Genomic DNA, 12,728 nt, shown 5'->3' with positions numbered 1-12,728 from the left:
TAAATCATTTTTACGTGTCCAAATACAACCTGGAGGCCTGCAGCACCTGAACCTGGAAGGCAAATCCAAATTTTTTTGGAAAAATAGGAAAGCGAAATCCCAAAAGGAAACTTTTTTTGTGAAATAACCTATCCTTTCACTCCAAAGACAAAGCCAAGCCTATAATCACTGTTTAGGCAAAAGTGTCAGAACTTACCCCCCCCCCGGGCCCCCCCCTTAGTGATTAGTGAGACTTTCAAAAAACGTTAACTATATAAAGTAGGACTAATTTGAGAGTTGACAATTTTCCCTTTTCTTTTGTTACATTTCAATAATACTTTTTCAGATTCCAGTTCAGATCCATGCAAAGCTTTAGTTCTACTAAAAAGACTTGAATCTTATTTAACACCAGTTTTTTGGCTTCTGACGGATGAAAAAGTTTTAATATTCTACAAAACAAAACTAATAAAACGTAAAAGGATATTTACAATCAGTTAATATTGATATTGTAATTATTAGTAAAATTGTTAAAATTGTAATAGATTAACATGTTAGTAAGAAACAAATTAGTAATCAAATATATTATTTGTATGAATGTATTTATTTAGGTATTTGTTTAATAAATAACCAAATTTTTATCTTGTAGCTTTTCCTTTATTTAAGTAATAAATAAAACAAATTACAAAAAAAAACACTATGAAATGTAAAATAAAATTATAAACAAATAAATGCATAGTCTCAATGATGGATGTTATAAACATCAAATATAAATATCAACTAATAAATCACAAGTGATTTTGCACAATATCAACATTTGGGCAGCAATCAAGCAAAGTATTTAGCGTTGCTATGCCTTGACACATATATACGCCAAAGTCTTGAATTCTTGAAAAACTTGTGTCTATAGTTGATATCTTTTCAGGCAATTGCAGGCCTTGCAAAACAAGTTCTCTCATTGACAAAAATCTAAATTCAAAGAATTCTGCAGGTATAGGTTGTGAAATTGATTCTAATGTTACAGACGTAAGTTTATTGTGAGATCTCTTAGAAATCTCCATAACTAAAGCAACGACATTCCCTGTACATTCATAAATGCATAGTTCCCTGACCATGCTAAATCCTAGGCCAAGTTCTTTCAAATCTAATGGAATATCACACATCTTTAATGTCAATACACGAAGATTCGGTATTGATGTAAGAAAAAATTGTTTAGGAATAACTCCAGTTGTTAGTTTCACATATTTCAAGTTGTGTAGAACCATGCCATCATCGATGTCATACATAAAGTCCAGTTTAACATTGGATAAATCCAATGTTTGTAATATTAAATACGAATTCATAAATATTGTTGAAAGCCAGGGAACATTCACTTTGTACCTTTGCCTGCCTTTTGTACACAAATCTATATGTCTCACATTGTTCAGATTGGAATTTACATCATAGGAATATTTTGATTCCGAATATATTCTATTAATAATTGTTACTCTTTCCCCAAACATATTCGCCACTTCAACAAACTTTCCTTCATTTGAATTCTCGTAAAATTGTAAAGATATGTTGTGGCTGGAGGTTTTAACAAAGTCTGGAATTTGTCGAATATTTCTTGTTCCGTTTATGGTCCATACCCACTTCAGTTTCTTTACAAGATCATTTAACCTGAAAGTTTATTTCCATTAATTCAAGATGTCATGGAAATAATTCAAAGGTTATAGTATCATATTGATTTTTCTGAAATGCCATTAATGCAATCGATTAAAACACAATTTCAGGAAAAAAAGCTTTTCATTAACATAGTTCCATTGTAGACAGTGAGCCAGCCGGGGATCAGATTAAGAATTTATGTGTAATAAAAAGCATAAAATAAATTCCTTTTTGTTAAGCATATTCGTGGAAAATACATTGGGTAGAAACTTTCTGATAGATATTTTTTAACACCGGTGGCTGCGCCCCCTAGGATCTACAGCTTCGCAAATTTTGTTTTTGTTTAAAGGGGGTGGGGATTATTTTATCATAAATATTGATGCACCTCTTCTCCGACCAATAGCAAATATCATCCCTGGGAATTTTTAGAACGGTCGGTTACTATTGTATATTGGGTGGTTTAGTCGGTTTAGATGCCGTGATTAAACAATAATATCTACAAACCTTCTGTTGACAAGTCTCAGTTGCTTGATATCTCTAAAAGGCAGGTATTCAAATACAACTCGTACAGCCAAAACTGGAAGGTGGTCTAGTTTAACCATTTTTCATCTTAATAAAAAAAATAATTCATTTGGGAGCAATTCATATTTAATGTTCTTTAAAGAAAAGGTTTGGTAATGTTAATTTTATTAAAACATGATACAATATATTTGACATAAATAGTTAAGTGATGCAGCTAGATGTCATAATACAGTGATTTTTGAATTTCCAGTTCCTACGACGATCAAACCCATCTTACGTACGCAGGCATTAGACAATATGCATGAAAAGTATCAACATTTCAATAGCGAGCATTTGAACGTATGATCTTTGCCTTTATGGATGTTTTCAAAAAGTGATAATAATAACATCAAAGCTCTAAAATCAAACGGTGTGTAAAGGTTTTACTTACTATTTATAGGTTCCTGCTTTACTTCCTAGATTGTACCGAACTATTAAGGAATCATCATCCTGCAAAGTATAAGATCGATAGGCCAAATCTAATATGCCTATTATTAACTAAAAGAACTAACTGTGGCGTACGGACGAACATACGAATACAGAGCCTAATCAAAGGAAAGCTTAGCTTTCAATAAAAATTAAAAGTTTAATTATATTGGCACAATCCATTATTTTGTTTTGTTTACATTTGTGTTTTGCGCCAAGATGCAGACAAAATAAAGTTCGCCGGAAACAAAAATATCAAATTTAACATTTTAGTTTAGTTTTCTTTTTTTTATACACTAATTTAAAACTTAAACTTTCACAACCTCCTATAAAAATGTATTTCTTTCATTTAGAATCGAATTCAGAGACTAAAATCGCCTTGTTCAATTATTTTTTACATTCAAATCGGCCAGTTGCTGTCGAATAATCTTTTCGTGAGAAGTTATACGCGGCATTTCTGTGCTTAGAGTTGAAAACAGAGTTAACAAACTTTTATTTCAATTATTCACTTTTTGATATTTATAATTGTTTTTGATATTTTGTCGACAATTTAACCAATGAAATTGAATTCAAACTCACATTTTATTGTTTATTTGTAATTTTAAAAATATTTTTATGTGAATATAAATAAATAATGTATAATTTAAAATGTATGCGTTTATTAGTTGGTCACTCTGCCATTTTAATTTTTCTGGGAAGGATTCACTCAACTTGAAAATGGGATAGAATTTTAGAAACTCAGTGATTTCATAATGCTAAAATTGTTTCCTATAATCAAAATTATATAATACACCATACTAAATGCAAATATAATATAGTCTTTTTATTTCAATTACTACAATTTCCATTAAGAAAGAAACATACATACTATATAATATATATATATTTTTAAAATGTTGAATCATGTAATATTTGTTTGAGTACATGATTTTAAATACTTAAAACTCAATTTCAGTTTTTAATTAATTTATTGTTAAAATCAAATAAATGTTTTATTATGTCTTAAGTTTTAGATGTTATTTTATGTCGTGAGTTTTTAATTGTTACAAAAATATGCATTTTAATTCAATATTCACCGGTCAAATTTATTTTAATGTGTGATACGGTGGGGGGGAGTTCTGACACATTTGCGTAAACCTGGTGTATAGGCTTTATCTTTGGACTGATAGGATAGGTTATTAATGATAAAATCATTCTTATATTATGAATTTCCCCCAGATTTAAGATTTTTTGGATAGGCCTCCAGGTTCCGGAGCTCCAGGCCTCTAGGTGGTCTCTGTACAATTTAAAAATATAAATAAAAATTTTAAGAGTTAGATGTCAGCTTTTGAGACAAAATATGTATGCTTTTTCTTCAAATATGTGAAAAATAATTAAAAAGAAGCATATTTTGTTTTATAAGTTAACCTCTAACTCTTCAAAAAAATCTTATTTTTAATTTTTTGCCAGTAGTTGTACAGAGACCACCTGGAGGCCTGGAGCTCTGGAACCTGGAGGCCTATCCAAAAAATCTTAAATCTGGGGGAAATTCATCATATTATAAGAATGATTTTATCCCTATTAACCTATCCTCTCAGTCCAAAGATAAAGCCTATACACCAGGTTTACGCAAATGTGTCAGAACTCCCCCCCGCCCTTAATAGTTCTTAAAGGTTACTTTCTTTTATTTATATGTTTTTTTTCTTCAAGGTATTTAAATTTTGTTTTCTTCAATTTCCAGGTTTGTAAAATAGAACATTATTAAAATGCACGCATTCTTGAAAGGTGGCAAAATTGAACGGAAGGAGAAAACGGAAGAAGGGGGTTCTAAGCAGGTATTGTTTTAATTTAAGTGGTAATTAGGAAAAAATCCATTTTTAAAAATAGTTATATTTATTTTGATAATAAGAAAAGATTCAAAGTGTAAAGCCATTTATAAATATGTGTCATATGTAATTGTACAATGTACATATTCAGATTAAGGGTGAAAATATTTAGTAAATGAATGTTCATTTTTAATATTTGCCGGTAGGGTCCCAAAACAGATAATGGATTTAGCATTTTTCAAAAGATCTAAATTACCTTGTATCTTTATAAATGTTAACCAAAAACCTTAGTCCTTATTTTTGATAATGACATGATTACTTGAGTTATTTTTGTGTTTGTAGATTTCTGTAAAAAAGAAGAAAGGACCAGTACCGTGGGTGGAAAAGTACAGACCCAAGACTGTCACTGATGTCGCGTATCAGGATGAAGTCGTTTCAGTTCTCAAGAAAAGTTTGGAAGGTATTTATTACTTTAAAATCATGAGACTTTATGTTGTATTATAATTATTTTCTTGAAATTATATGCATTATATTATTAAATATATTCAAAAAATTGTCTTTTTAGGAGCTGATCTACCAAACCTGTTGTTTTATGGGCCTCCAGGTACTGGTAAGACAAGTACAATTCTAGCGGCCGCCAGGGACCTGTTTGGTGATATGTACAGAGAAAGGATTCTTGAACTGAATGCCTCCGATGAACGTGGTATACAAGTTGTCAGGTAAAAGATTATTAATTTCTACTTCAAACAATTTGCTAAAACATATCAATGATGTTCGAAAAGAAAACATGTCAATGAATACAAAAAAAAACATATTTCTCTTTTATATAGAGAGAAAGTAAAGAACTTTGCCCAGCTATCTGCATCTGGTACTCGTCCTGATGGAAAACCTTGTCCGGCCTTTAAGATTATCATTCTGGACGAGGCTGACAGTATGACTAAGGATGCTCAGAGTGCGCTCAGGTAAACAGGGATGGTTCAATGAAATGTCCTTGTAAAGTTAATTTTTTATAATGTAATGTTTTAGCAGGAAAATATAAATATGGGCCTATACGAAAATTAGAAGAAGAAAAAATTATTTGCATGTGTTACAAGAAATCCTTTTTCCTATTATTTAGAGTACTAAGAGGTTTTTGTCTGAACCTTAAGGTCTCAATAACTATTGAACTGAAGTTCTTTATTTTAGGTAACCTTCAATTTTTCTAGCCACTCTGCCTTTTACAAAGATGCTAAGGGCGTAGCTGCTTGTAACATTAATATTTCACAAGGCAATAAATGATACATACTGAGACTTAATTAAAATTTGTATTATTATATGTATGTCTTAAAATTGAGATTTGCAAGTTTTAACATTTAAAATCTTTTTCAATTACTAATACTTAAACATATGTATTATGTTTTGTATATTAATCTGTTAATATGTATTCTAGACGAACCATGGAGAAAGAGGGACGAACTACAAAGTTTTGTTTGATTTGTAATTATGTGAGCAGAATTATTGAACCAATCACCTCAAGATGTGCTAAGTTTAGGTAAACATAAACACTAATTAAAATGCATATTTTGTTTTGTTAACAAGAGTTAAAATATTATTGCAGTGAAGCTCAGAAACAATGCAGTGTTTTTCTAATATTATTTCTTAATTTCTTTACAATTTAGATTTAAGCCGTTGGCCCACGACATTCTCCAAACAAGGTTGAAAATGATCATAGAAGCTGAGAATGTGAACATAACTGAGCGTGGCATTGAGGCAGTTATTAAAACTAGCGAGGGAGATCTTAGGAAGGCCATAACTACCCTTCAATCTTGTTATAGGTACATTCCAAAAATTAAATCTAGAATTTATATGTACAAAATTCCAAATGTCAGAAATTGATAAAATAACTTGTTAACCAATTTTAGAAAAAATTCGTTCTTCGAGAAAAAAAACATCTGATTGTAAAGTTGCTACTTTTATTTTAGTCATATGTATATTCAGGTTGAAAGGAGGCTCTGAAATCCACCAGGAGGACGTGTACGAGATATCTGGAGTCATTCCTGACAGGTACAAGTTTTACCATGGAAACTAATAACAAGGACACCATTATGTACATTGTCCTTAAATTGTTCAGCAACAACTATCCTACTTTAATCTTAAATTAAGTCAATGAAAGAAGGGGCGTCGTAGCTCAGTGTCAACTCACGGTTGGACCCTCAGATGTCAAAACTTTATTTTAGTGTTTGGCCAAAATGACTTAGCAATTGTATCTGTAAGTACGTCTAATAACACCCTTTGCTATTTTTAAAATCCTAGAAAATTTTTTTTGCAAGAAAATTGCATAAATTCGCAACCTTTTTTAGAACCACTACATAACTCGAGTTTTAAAACTTTTTATATAAAATCCTTTTTACAAAAAATATCAATAATTACTTAAAATTAAACCTGAAAGAAAAAAAATCTCATTACACGTGTTAATTTGCATGTTTTAGGTCTTTTTTTGAGGAAAGTATAACTTCCACATTTTTGACAATAATATATTTTTTTAACATTTCAAAGTAAAATATAATAAAACCTAAACGATTTTTCTTGAATTATCAGTTGAAAATTTCATCAAACATGCAATTTAAGTGATGAAAATTTAATAAAATCATTTTTTGAATGTTTAGAATTACCAATTTTCTACATTTAAAACAAAATGTTAACAAAATTTAAAAACATTCTAATTTATAACTTTAAAAATCAATAACATTTTATAAAATGATGTTTTAAAAAATAAATCATTAAAAGGTATTAAAATGCATTTTAAGTTGCTTAAAATTAAAACGAGAATATCTTTTTACACTTTATTCTTTGTAATAGAGATTAATCGTCATTTGCTGAAAATGAAACATTTAATAAACTAATTGAATCTTTTTGTGACCATGTTTAAACTTTTTAATTTTTACACTAAGGTGTTTTTTAATGAAAATCTTTGTTGAATTCTCTTTTGCGACAAAAAAAGAAAGGGAATTTTTTACTATTTCTAGGTTATCTTATGTAATTTAAACTATATAATATGAAATAATTTTTAATTGTCTTTCTTTTGAGCCACAAAACACTGTAAAATGTAACATATATGCAAAAATAACAATTTTTTAATGAATATTATAATATCCTTATATGACATTGCGTCAGAGCTTATTCTTTAGATCATATGTTCATGAAAAGTAGTCATAAACTTGGAGGGTTGCGCTATTTATTAGAATATTAAATAAACTTGAATGGTAAAAATATTAGCATAGCCTTTGTCAATTCAAATGCTTTAGGTATATTATTCGGAAAGTTAGTTAAAAAAGAGAGAATTTGCTGTGTATACTGTTCAGTGTTGAAAGACTTTCAAAAATGTAAATTACAAAGCAATCCTAAAAGATCGGGTCGTAGGCGAGTCTTAGTCAGGGGTTTTCTGATAGCAAATATTGCGTTATTGGTATACAATGTAAAAAAAAACATTTTAAAGAAATTCTTTAAATAAAACCCAACGTGTATTGGCAGTACAAACATCTTAATGCTAGCAGACATATGTTTATCAACATTTGCAGAAAACTATTTCCACAAGAAAAATTATTCAGGTTTCTACTTCACAATTTTAAATATTTCTTTCTGATAAAATGTTTGACATATATCGTATAATCATTTACCAAAAAAAATATTTTGATAATTTAGATTTCAGAGAAGATTAATCCTTTCAAAAAACTAAGACGACATTTTGCATCTTCTGTCATGACATTTTAGAAAAAATATAAAAAAACAAAATTTAGTATGAAAACTATTTTCATCGATTTTTCTGAAGGTATTATCGTATTCTGTGGCTTCGTTGTTATCATTTACTTATATCGAAAGTGCCAAACATTGTACCCTAACTTATTCATTTAATAAAAAACCAACCGTGAACTGTCAATGCATTGAGTTATGGTGGTGATAGTTCGTGTTCAAGTCCCCATGTGGCAACTCGAATTTCTCAGTTGAAAACATTCACGCAACTTTCCCTGATTGTGTAAGATGGGAGATTATTGAGTGGTTTCGATACTTAATTGTCACGTGCATGATATCTGTACAACTCTTATACTTTAATAATAAACTTATGACATGACTCTAAAGATAAAATGTATTTAATAATTTAGGTATATAGATGGACTTCTGGATACTTGCCAGCTAAACTCTTTTGAGAGACTTCAAACTCAAGTTGAGGAATTTATGTGCGAAGGTAAATTATTTTTTTTTGCGTTTTAAACACAATCACTGTAAACTTACTATCACCAAGATGAAGCTTTCATAAAATGTAATATTTTATTATTTGAACAGTTAAAGAATATTTTTTTATTTATTTTTTATTTAAGAAACCAACAATTTTATGTTAAGTGGTAAGGTTTTATTTGTCTTTTCAATCCAAGATCGGTTTAGGTTGTTTTATTCTAAATTTCAAGTATATGGATAGGTTTGAATCCTCTTTACCCTAATATTTTTCTCCTTGTTCTAAATGAAAAGAATTACATGACTTAAAATTAGGGTTGGCAATCCGAATCCGGAATCCGCCCAATTTTGGAATCCAAATCCGGAATCTGTTTTTTAATAGCGGATTCAGATTCTTAATTAGTAGGCTAAAATTAGCGTCTTGATTTTTTTCTTCTTTTAATTTCGCCTTTCTGGGGGCAAAGATTATCATTATTTAAAATCTGGTTTGATTCTCGGAAGTGAATTATAGAGAACACCAAGAACATTAGTTTTTAGGACACATGTAGCACTTAAATTTAAAAAAAGCATTTTAAAATATTGTTAGAATCCCGAATCCGGAAACCGCAAAAAATATGAATCTTGAATCCGCGGGAATCCGCTTTTTTTGTACGGATTCTTGTAAGAATCCGAATCCGGTCCAAAAATTTGACGGATTGCCATCCCTACTTGAAATATTGGATCATGGAAAGAGAACGAAGTAGTGGATTTCGTTGTATTTTCACAAGAGCTTTTGATAGGTTAGGTAAGGTAAATGTTAATGATTGCCCCGCAGGGTTAGAGCCTCCGCAGGAGCTAGAAATTAGAGAAAAGCCACTGTCAAAATACGACGAAACCTGCTACTTCGTTTTCTTTTCAGGATCCGAATTTTGTTTGTGTATTACAGCAAGGGAAATTAAAGTTGACAAGATTTTCTGCTTCGTTTCACATTTAAAAGTTTTTTTTCTGGTTCTAGGGTGAGCAGTGATCATAGATAATTACAAGTTCCAAGAAAAGAAAAAAATATCATGCTTTTATTTGTTCCATACATATAGAAATGGAACCCTGATATATATTTTATTTATTTTAACTCTAAACTAGAGTCGGTAATATTAGTTTTATCTATAAACAAATTTTTTTTTTCATGATACTTGTTCTTATCTGTAGAAAGCAATTTCAGAAGAGAGGGGGGGGGGTATCAACAAGTTTATGGGAGAAAGTTATGAACATTAGGTTAGGGGGAAATCTTGCAGCTAAATGTTTTAATTTATTAAAATCAGAGATGCATGAAATTATTTTCATTTTATTTATTTTCATTTTTATATTTTCTTTGCAATTTTCCTTTTTTACATCCATTTATTCGTTTAATGAATAACTAATTTTAATCTTGAAGTTAATAGCCTACTGATTACTGGTTTTTATTCATTATTATTATAAAAGAACGAAGAATTAGCGTAAATGATAGCGGGTCTTCAGGTACGAGTCTGGACCATACCGCGTCATACTAGAAACGTTAAAATCGTACCTACTTGATAATATATTAAGATACTAATAAATGCAGACATTGTCATTGAACAGATATAAATACTTGAAACGCTAATTTAATTTCTAATGCGTTTAGTAGAAATACCCCGTTCTTACTTAATTTAATATCTGTCTTTTCTTTTTATCCCCTACTGTCTCTTTGTTATTGAAACCTCACTTATTTTAGGATTTTCTATCAGCCAACTGATTAATCAACTGCACGAACGTCTGATCATGAACGACGGCGGTATGACCGACACACAGAAATCGGCCCTAGCTGAGAAGCTTGCCGTAGCCGAGCACCGACTGATTGAGGGGGCGGATGAGTATCTGCAGTTGATGGATGTGACCACACATATCATGCAGATTTTGGCCACTGTTGCTTGAATTCATGATACCTCATCTGAAAAATAAAATTAAAAGACGAGATATAAAAAACTTAAAATGGGTAAAGTATAATGTTAACATTAGTTTTATTATTAAGATCGTCTTTATTTTATAGCTTTAAAAGCAACATATAAAAATTCATGTTAATAAATTACCTACCAAGCATTTTAATACTTTTAAAGAATATTAAAACAAAAGAAAAAAAGTATTTCAAAACACCTGTGAACAAATGTATGAATTTGTATCGTAACCCATTACGCTTATCCTTTATGTATTATGTTTTTTTCTACTTAATTCGCATTTTTATACATAATTTTGTATTATGCATAAATCAATTTAGATATGATAGTTATTGAATTACATGGATTTTCCGCATCGTATTTCCCATATTTTTAAAATTTTGCACTAACTATTTTTTTGTCTGATTTAATTTAATTTTGTTGATATGAAAAAATTAAACGACTAGTAGTTTTCTTTGCATTTTAAGTGTTTTTTTGTTACTTCTGGTACGGTTTCTTTGAAGGGGGTTGGACCAAAGATAAAACTAGCCATTCAATCAAAGCCAAATATGCTGCTTACAACGTTCAAACCTGAATTTTTTCAATAGCCTGTATATAAACAAATGACTTTAAAGCAAATGAAAAGTTATAAAATATACAACAAACCAAATTACTTAATAGCGTCGCATAGTTCGTGTAATTCAATAAGATCTAAAACCTTATAAATATATTTTAAATAAGTTTCAGATTATATGTGATGCTGTGATTATAGTTAACAATGTCTGGTTCTGGTGCCTCGCTGGAACAATTGGAGCAACAACTTGAACGTGCTATTGAAAACGTTAGACAGGTGGGGATGAAATATTTCTTGGGATTAAAATCTTTATAAAAACCCCAATCGGCTGTCCATCCGCCTAAGTTACTTATGCATAAATATACAAAACTTGTACTATAATTGTTACGACTGCAGTGGTTCTGCTATTAAAGTAAAAGAATAGAGGGGGCATGAGCTATATCTAATTGAAGTTCTTCCATTAAGGCAGGTTTTCAACGTGTTAGTTTAGTTTTGCTCTGCCGTTTTGTTTTGGCCAACCATTTTATTTTTTCTTTTCTATGGTTTTGACCAACGGTGAATAATATGTTTAGGTTCGTATTGTTGTAAGTGACTTTCAGCCTCAAGGCCAACCTGCTCTGAATCAGAAGCTTCAACAAATCTGTAGGGATCTGGCAGAGATTGATAAACTCAGACCAAGTGTTCAGGATATTCAGGTAATATTACTCAGGGCGGGAAATGACATTGGCAGTAAAAGTTAGAATGGGGTTGGGGTTGATTGGCACTTGGAGGAAAAGCACAGGAGTGTGCTGAGAATTTAAAAACCAAGCATGTCAACTTTAATTTCCCATACTGTACTTAGACAAAAAAGGGGGAGGACGGATAAGACAATTTAGACTCCACACATAAAATACAAAGAAAAACAACCAAAAAAGAATTTAAAAAAGAGTTACAGCACTGATTTTAGGCATGGCAGTTGCTTTATATGAGTGTCAATGTGAAACTTTTTGCTTACATAACTAACTTATTATTATTTTAGGTACCTTTGGAAGTGTTTGATTACATAGACGCTGGCAGAAATCCTCAATTGTTTACCAAGGATTGTATGGAAAAGGCTCATTCCAAGAATGAGGAAGTAAAAGGAAAAATCAATGCTTATAGGTATGTTGTTGTCATTGTATCTCCATTCTTTTTTAGAATTAAAGTAGCAATTTTAAATATAAATACGTTTGTATTGTAGCATTAAGTGTTACTCTGGTTTTAACTAGTTCCTTCGCTCCCAGCCTTTAAGGGTGGGCGAGAAATGTCTGGATAGAAGCATAAAAACACGCTTTAAGCTTCCCTGCAAAGTACACCAAGTCGGACCAGCATTTTTCAAAGTATTTAGCTTCAGATCAAAAACCTTACTGCTTACATAAAAGGATATGTAGAAGTGTTCAGGAATCATTCACGTACATTTATGTGTATCATATTTTCAGAATGTTTAAAGCTCATCTGTTGGTAGAACTAAGTGCTGTCTTTCCAAGTGAGCTTAAATACTACAGAGCTGTTCGTATGGAGGATAGATCAAACCAATAATCAACAGTTTCTATGAAATAAGTAGATAAAAGTGATCGTTAATAATAA

The 12,728-nt window shown here is 30.5% G+C and overlaps 3 protein-coding genes across 3 annotated transcripts; 2 read left to right on the top strand and 1 right to left on the bottom strand.

Moving 5' to 3' along the window:
- Positions 1-611: 611 nt before the first annotated feature.
- LOC145311808 (uncharacterized) lies at positions 612-2,721 on the bottom strand. Its single transcript, XM_080150796.1, has 3 exons — positions 2,573-2,721; positions 2,125-2,229; positions 612-1,635 (listed from the first exon to the last, which is right to left on the bottom strand). The coding sequence occupies exons 2-3, from the start codon at positions 2,220-2,222 to the stop codon at positions 765-767; spliced, it is 969 nt and encodes a 322-aa protein (XP_080006922.1). The 5' UTR covers positions 2,223-2,229; positions 2,573-2,721; the 3' UTR covers positions 612-764.
- A 1,555-nt stretch (positions 2,722-4,276) lies between these two features.
- On the top strand, positions 4,277-11,290 carry LOC145311826 (replication factor C subunit 4). Its single transcript, XM_080150819.1, has 9 exons — positions 4,277-4,421; positions 4,755-4,872; positions 4,978-5,131; positions 5,243-5,374; positions 5,842-5,943; positions 6,071-6,226; positions 6,390-6,455; positions 8,552-8,634; positions 10,351-11,290. Exons 1-9 carry the CDS (start codon positions 4,353-4,355, stop codon positions 10,548-10,550), a joined length of 1,080 nt encoding a protein of 359 aa, XP_080006945.1. The 5' UTR covers positions 4,277-4,352; the 3' UTR covers positions 10,551-11,290.
- On the top strand, positions 11,279-12,718 carry MED10 (mediator complex subunit 10). The gene is made up of 4 exons (XM_080150826.1): positions 11,279-11,399; positions 11,696-11,818; positions 12,142-12,263; positions 12,581-12,718. Exons 1-4 carry the CDS (start codon positions 11,328-11,330, stop codon positions 12,678-12,680), a joined length of 417 nt encoding a protein of 138 aa, XP_080006952.1. The 5' UTR covers positions 11,279-11,327; the 3' UTR covers positions 12,681-12,718.
- The last annotated feature ends 10 nt before the right edge of the window (positions 12,719-12,728 follow it).

This window comes from Acartia tonsa, chromosome 2 (genome assembly GCF_053477335.1).
Source record: "Acartia tonsa isolate MP-2025a chromosome 2, ASM5347733v1, whole genome shotgun sequence".
Lineage (NCBI taxonomy): Eukaryota > Metazoa > Arthropoda > Copepoda > Calanoida > Acartiidae > Acartia > Acartia tonsa.
Note: the sequence above shows the minus strand (reverse complement) of the source record. Positions and strands in the feature narration are given on the sequence as shown.